Consider the following 6,267-nt stretch of genomic DNA (forward strand, 5'->3'; position numbering starts at 1 on the left):
GGTGAGCTCAGAGGGTGAGCACGAGGTGAGCTCAGAGGGTGAGCACGAGGGTGTCAGAGGGCAGCAAGGAGGTTGAGGGACAGCAGGAGCACCAGGAGCAGGGCCCTGGATGGGGCTGGCAGGGCCTGCCCGCTGACCCGTTCCCAGATCCAGCGTTGGTAGGCGGTGACCTACAGGTAGATGGGCGGGGCCTCGCTCCTCCCGCAGCCTGGGCCCCAGGTCACCAGTCCCACCAGGTACCACGTAGCGTCCACAGAACAGGCCAAGGGCTCACCACTCATCTCCTGCAGGAGGGGTGTGTAACAAAAAGGTCAGGGGGCCCAGGTGTGGCCAGAGGGAGATATGCTCCAGCTCAAGGACAAAGCAAGGTACCCTCACGCCACTTCTCTTCCACAGCAGCTTCCCCCCCTACAACCCAGGGGGTCAACTAGCTGAGAGGTGCCCTCAAGGTCCAGACCCAGGAGACCTCCCTCAGAGAGCTTCACCTCCCCCCTCTCTCATGCCAGGCTCCCACCCCGCTTCTTCTCACCACCCCCTTCTCTCTCCTCTCCCATCTCTCCCTCCGTCCTCCCCTCCCCTCTGGGCGCCGCCCCCCCATCTCTGCAGGCGCCCCTGGAGGTGAGGGAGCAAGGAGGAAGGTGCTCACGTAGCAGAAGTGTTCCCTGTCCAAGTCCTCCGCACAGACCATCTGGAAGTCCACGACCCGAACCAGAGAGGGCACTTTGGAGACCTTGTGGTATAACTTGTCACAATCCTTGCTGTTCAGGATGGTGACTCCCTTCTCCTGAATGGTCATGAACTGGGGCCACACGCCTGCGGGGACAGGTCCCCCATCGTTCAGGCTTGGTGCTCTCCCCACTGCCAGCCTGGGGGCTGTGGCCTGCTCCCCCAGCCTCTGAGGAGGCCCTCCTGGAGATTTCGGAGCAGGCTGCCCTCAGCCTGGCCTCGCCGGGCCTGGTCTCACCCCTACCAGACTCCAGTCCATGAGGTCTGTTCCCATCTCAGCAGCTTGGCTTCTGCCCTTCCAGCTCAAAGGCCTGTCTAGCCCCTCTCAGGTCCAAATCCCTCCTTTGCTAAGCCTCCCCCAAAGGCCTCTTCCACCCCAGCTAGCCCAGACCCCCCCGCTCTGTGGGCCCTAGGCCCTCCCTCCTCTTCTCCCCTCCTCCCTCTCTCCAGTGTGACTCTGTCTCTAGCTGGAGCCCCTGGGGGGCCAGACTTCCAACCATCCTCAGCCATTCCCCAGGCAGCCCACAGCAGGAAAGACAAACAGCCACCCTCAGCCCCAGGCTGGAACCACAGGGCTCAGACTATTTTTAGGCAAGATGGTTCTGTGAAGCCAAAGGGACGAGTGCCTGCCTTGTGGAAAAGAGGGGCTCCCTGAGTGGACCGGGCCTTCCTAAAATTCCTAAGAAAATAGCCCCTGGGTGGGCCCCGGGGAAGACACTCCTACGCTTTGGGCCTTGCTCCATCCCCGGGGAAGATAAAGGACTTGAGGTTCACTGGCTGCAGACTGCCCTTAGCCAACCACGCAGGGCCGCTGGGGGAACTTTCTACAGTCACCAAACCCTGCTCCTCCCACTGCAAATTTCTGCTTCAAATCCTGGGATTGCGCACCCAAGGCAAGCTGTCACTCTGTGTCCCCCTGCCTTCAAGGATGTCCTGTTTACAGGCCCTGGCCTGGGGCTGAGGGCTCATGGGCCATCTGGGACGCTTCAGGCCTGAATGGTCATGATGCATTCGCTGCCAAGACCCCCCAGGGGGAAGGAGATGATGGGAAGATGTCTCAGAAACAGCTGTCCACAGAGACCCTGGCCTTCCCCCCACCCCCGGACCCTCCCCCACACGCCACCCCACCCCCCACCGGGTCCGGAGAGGCTTTGACTCACCGTCAAACTTGGGGAGTCCCCAGCCCGTTACAGTGCAGAGGGAGCCATCCTTCACCTCAAAGTCCAAGCCAGGCAGGCAGATGGGCCAGACGTACTTGTTGTATATGAGCGGCCATGTGAGCTTGAGGAGGGCAATGTCGTGGGCCCGACCCACCCAGGACCAATACCGATGGGGCTGGTACCGTTTGTTCAAGATGACCTGGTACACCGGGACATCGGAGGTCGTCGGGGATTTCTGGTCTATTCTCGGGCTCCCCACCCGCACTGAATAGGTAACATTTTGCCTAAAGGACCACGAGGGGAGTCTGTCTTCAGGTCCTGGCAACCCACTCGGGCCTCCACCCCGCTGTGGCAGTCCGAGTCAGTCCAGGCAGGCCACCCACTTACTTCAAGCCCCCCGAGCCCTTCTCTCCCAACAGCTGTGCACAGGGCCTTCTGCACACCTGCTGTGTGCTCCTGCCCTTTACAACAACCCTTTACAGAGAGGAAAACCAAGGCTCAGAGAAGTCCAGCAAAAAGCTCAAGGCTACACAGCCAGAAAGTGGCAGAGCTGGGACGTGGACCCGGTTTTCTCTAGTTCCAAACTCTGGACTCTGTCTGGCACCCAGTGCGGGCCCTGGAAGTGGCAGAGGCTGGGTGCCATCAATCAGTCACAGCCTCGCCCTCCAGTCTCCTTTCCCAGCATGCCTCTGGGCTGGGTCTCCAGGTCAGCCCTTAGGCTTGGAGCAGGCTTTTCCATGGATGCTGCCCTCAGGCCCTCCCCTGGCCCTGGCACATGGGACTTAGGACCTCCTCTCTGTGGCTAGGAGGGAGGAGGTCTGGCTCGTGGCTTCCAAGCCCCCATCTCCTATCTGCAGGACTGCTGAGGCCTGGGGAGCCAAGGGGAGGGGAGCAAGTGCCCAGCCCTCTGGGAAGGAGTCAGGAATCAGCAGGACTCAGCCTGCACATGCTGAGAGCTGAAGAGAGGCTGGGGCCGGGACCAGAGCGCACGGCTTCCGCCGAAGGCGCACCTGGCAGCATGACCAGGCCCCGTGGCTCTGGACACCTTTCCACCCGCCCACCTAGGCCCCAACTCACGAGATCAGGCAGTGGGCCACGGTCAGCACCCAGCCGGAGGCAATGAGGGTGCCCGCACAGATATGTGTGCCGTTGGCCTGCACGCTGACCATCCATGGCCACCGCCGAGCCATGGCCTCTGGGTCCCTGAGGGTGGGGTCCTTTTCGTGGGAGAAGCCGCAGGCTGAAGAGGAAGATGAGAGCTTGCTGGAGGATGGGACCCTGCAACCCCGCCCCGAGGCGCCTTCCCTCCCCTCAGCACCATCTCCTGCCTCTCCAGCTGTGGCCCACACTCAGGCAGTGACTCCCTTTTCCCACAGGAATTTCTCTGTTTTGCACAAGAAAATAGAGGTCTGTGGCTTCCAAAGGGCCTTAGCGCTGCCCAGGTACCCCTGTCCCTCCTCCCCCAGACCGGGGGCCCAGAGCATTCCCAGCCCCCACTCTGGTATGGCACTTGGCCTGAAGCTCTGACCAGCTCCTTCAGAAACTCACCCGTGTTTCTGTCTGCACCCCCCGCCCCCATACTTCGGCCCAGCCGGACCCCTCTCCCTCCTCTGGGAACCCTCCTGTGATTCAGTGAGATGACCCAAGAGAAAAACAGGCCATGGGCATGAACAGACACACTCCAAGGATGACACCCCAGCAGCAAGCCAACCCTGAAGCTGCTGAGCCCCAGGACTCCTCCAGGAGCCTTGCAGACCTCAGCACAGGGAGGTTCCCCTCCACCTGCCCAACGAAACTCAGTGGCCCCAAGGATGGGTGAGGGTTACCGGCCCAGACGGCTCACTCCCGGCTGCGGGGAGCGTGCAGCCACTTTGGAAAAGTTCTCAAACTGAAAACGCACATATCCAACCTCTGAGCAACCCACCCCCAGGGTTTTCCTGGGGGGAGGGGGGTGTCCGTGGATGGGGAGATCAGCGTGCATGGGCCAGCACCAGCGCGTGTTGGGCCCCACATCGGAGAGGGGGTGTCTGCTCCCACTACGCCCTGTGAGACGGGCTTCTGGTGGCAGCTCAATTGTGGGCACTGAGTTCCAAGATAAGAAATCATTCTGGGGGTTTCCGTTCAACACGATGGAAAGCCACTGCTGGAGAGGAGGTCGCCTGGGGGTGCTCCCGAGACACCCATGGGGCGGCTCCCTGAAAGCTGTGCCGGAGATCCCCTAAGTCCTTGCCTGGGAGCCTGGGGGGGGGGGTGTCAGCTCTCAACGGGGGCCACGTAGCGCACCCCAGCCTCCTCTGGGTCTCCTTCCTTCCCACCTCACCAGGACCGGAGGCCCGGCCCCCAGTAGATGCTCGGTAAACCCTTGTAAAAGGAAGCTCTCTTCTCACTCCTCCTGCCCCTTCCTCTGCCGTCCCCCTCGGTCCCCAGGGGTCGCAGGTCCTTCAGAGGCTCCTGCACCCTCCTCCCCCAGAGAGTCCACGGTACTCACTGAGGAAGCTGTTGCCCCAGGTAGAAACAGACATGGTCTGGGTCTGGAGGGGCATGGGCTGCGACAGGTCGGTGGGTGCCTGGCGGGGGAGGCGAGGCTCGTCTGAGGGACAGGTGGCAGTGGGGGCGCAGGGGACGCCAGGGTCGGTGGAAGCAGGCTCAGGCAGTGTCCCTGGGGCTTGGCTCGCCAGGCAGCCTGAGGAAGGATGCAGTGAGGGTCAGGGCAGGCCCGGTGAGGCGGTCAGACGGGGCCCCGCGAAGGCCTGGGGGTGGGGGGCGGGGCGGGGCTCACCCACGGGCCTAGGTGGCAGCAGCAGCAGCAGCAGCAGAGGAAGGGCAGACGCCCCGGGGCCCTGGGGGCCCTGCCTGCGGGCCGGCGTCCTGCACCGGAGCTTCATTCGGGACTGGCAGCAATGGCGCCGCGGTGCTCCTCTCGCGACGGCGCCCCCCATCGGCCGCCCGCGCCGGCGTCCGCTGTGTGGGCAAGGCCCGCGCCATTGCCCCGGCCCGCTAGAGCGCCCCCGAGTGGCCACCCGCAGTGGCGCTCCCCGCGTCAGCCCAGGGACGCCCTGAGGGACTCAGGGTTTCTGCCCTCTGCCTCCGCTGCCCCTGGGTCTCGCTGACTGCGCCTGGCCAGGCACTTCCTGGAGTCCCTCGGGCTAGTACAGCCAGTTCCCATACCGCCTCGCTCCTGCAGCCCACCGCCCTTGGCTGGGTTTGTGCTTCCGTCCTAGCCCTGGTGAGATGGGACCCAACCTCTGGGGCTGCCCTCCAGGATTTCCAAGGGGCCCACCTTCCCCGCACCCTCCAGCCTGGTAACTGCAGTGGGGCTTTGCCCCAGGGCACTGAAATTGAGCGGCTGGAAAGGCTTTCAAGAACGATGTTTGAAGATGGCGTAATTTTAAGCAGCACCCGCCCCCCCCCCCTCCGTTCAGCAAATGCTCTTCGCTGACAGATCCATCTGCTTGGGAAAGACCGTGTAGGCGACGTTCCTGGTCACAAAGGAAGAGTGACGGTAGCCGGCAGACCCTGCTGGGAGCAGAAGGCCGCCTTCAGGTATGCTGGAATTGGGGGAACATTTTGATGACTCCATGACATAGATAACACATTTAATAAGTAGTGTGGGGAAATCCTATGAGCAACTTTGGTTCAAAGCTGTAGGGAAATTCTTGGTGAACGTGAAATCAAGTCAGGACACTCTATCTTTTGCCGGGACCTGCTGTCTTGGGAGACACTCAGGTTGGGCATTCAGCACTCTCTGCGGAGACAACAAATCATACCCGCGACACTTGTGGCACCTGAAGGACAAGGGCTCTGAACCCAAGGCCTCCCAGCTCTGAGCCGCCCCGAGGCAATCTCCACTCTGGAGGCAACAAATCATACCCACGACACTTGTGGCACCCAAGTGTCCTTGGTGGACCCAAGACCCACCAGTGCTGAGCCGCCCCCAGGCAATCTCCACTCCGGAGCAGGGCTCTGGCTTGGGCCAGCCTGGCCTTGACCTCCAGAGTCTGACGGAGGTCACTGAGGCAGCTTGGGAGCTCCGGGTGCCGTCACCTCCTACAAGTCATCCCAGCAATCACTCCGCCTCATCCCCTTTTTCTCCCCCCTACCCCAACATCCACCTCTGCCAGGGAGAGAAGAGGAACTAGTTGGGTTCTGGAGACCCTTAGGGGGATCTGAATGGTTGGGAGAGGTTCACAGATTCTGGAACCAAGTCCATAAATCTAGGTCGGGTCATGGAGTTTCTTGGGATGATGACAGATTCTCTTTGGAAGGCCTGAGGGGACTGCTGGTCAGAGACCCAGAGGAGGGCCGTGGGGACTGGGGTTGCTGGGGTGCTGAGATGATTAAATGGGGAGTGGGGCCCACAGAGTCCCACCTGGTATTTGGC

At 62.0% G+C, this 6,267-nt stretch overlaps 1 protein-coding gene across 1 annotated transcript; it reads right to left on the reverse strand.

The window, feature by feature from the left end:
• Positions 1-170: 170 nt before the first annotated feature.
• On the reverse strand, positions 171-4,825 carry PRSS50 (serine protease 50). The gene is made up of 6 exons (XM_045989698.1): positions 4,666-4,825; positions 4,375-4,569; positions 2,964-3,126; positions 1,887-2,170; positions 647-813; positions 171-284 (listed from the first exon to the last, which is right to left on the reverse strand). The coding sequence occupies exons 1-6, from the start codon at positions 4,823-4,825 to the stop codon at positions 171-173; spliced, it is 1,083 nt and encodes a 360-aa protein (XP_045845654.1).
• Between the last annotated feature and the right edge of the window lie 1,442 nt (positions 4,826-6,267).

The sequence above is a fragment of the Meles meles genome, chromosome 20, assembly GCF_922984935.1.
Source record: "Meles meles chromosome 20, mMelMel3.1 paternal haplotype, whole genome shotgun sequence".
Classification (NCBI taxonomy): Eukaryota; Metazoa; Chordata; class Mammalia; order Carnivora; family Mustelidae; genus Meles; species Meles meles.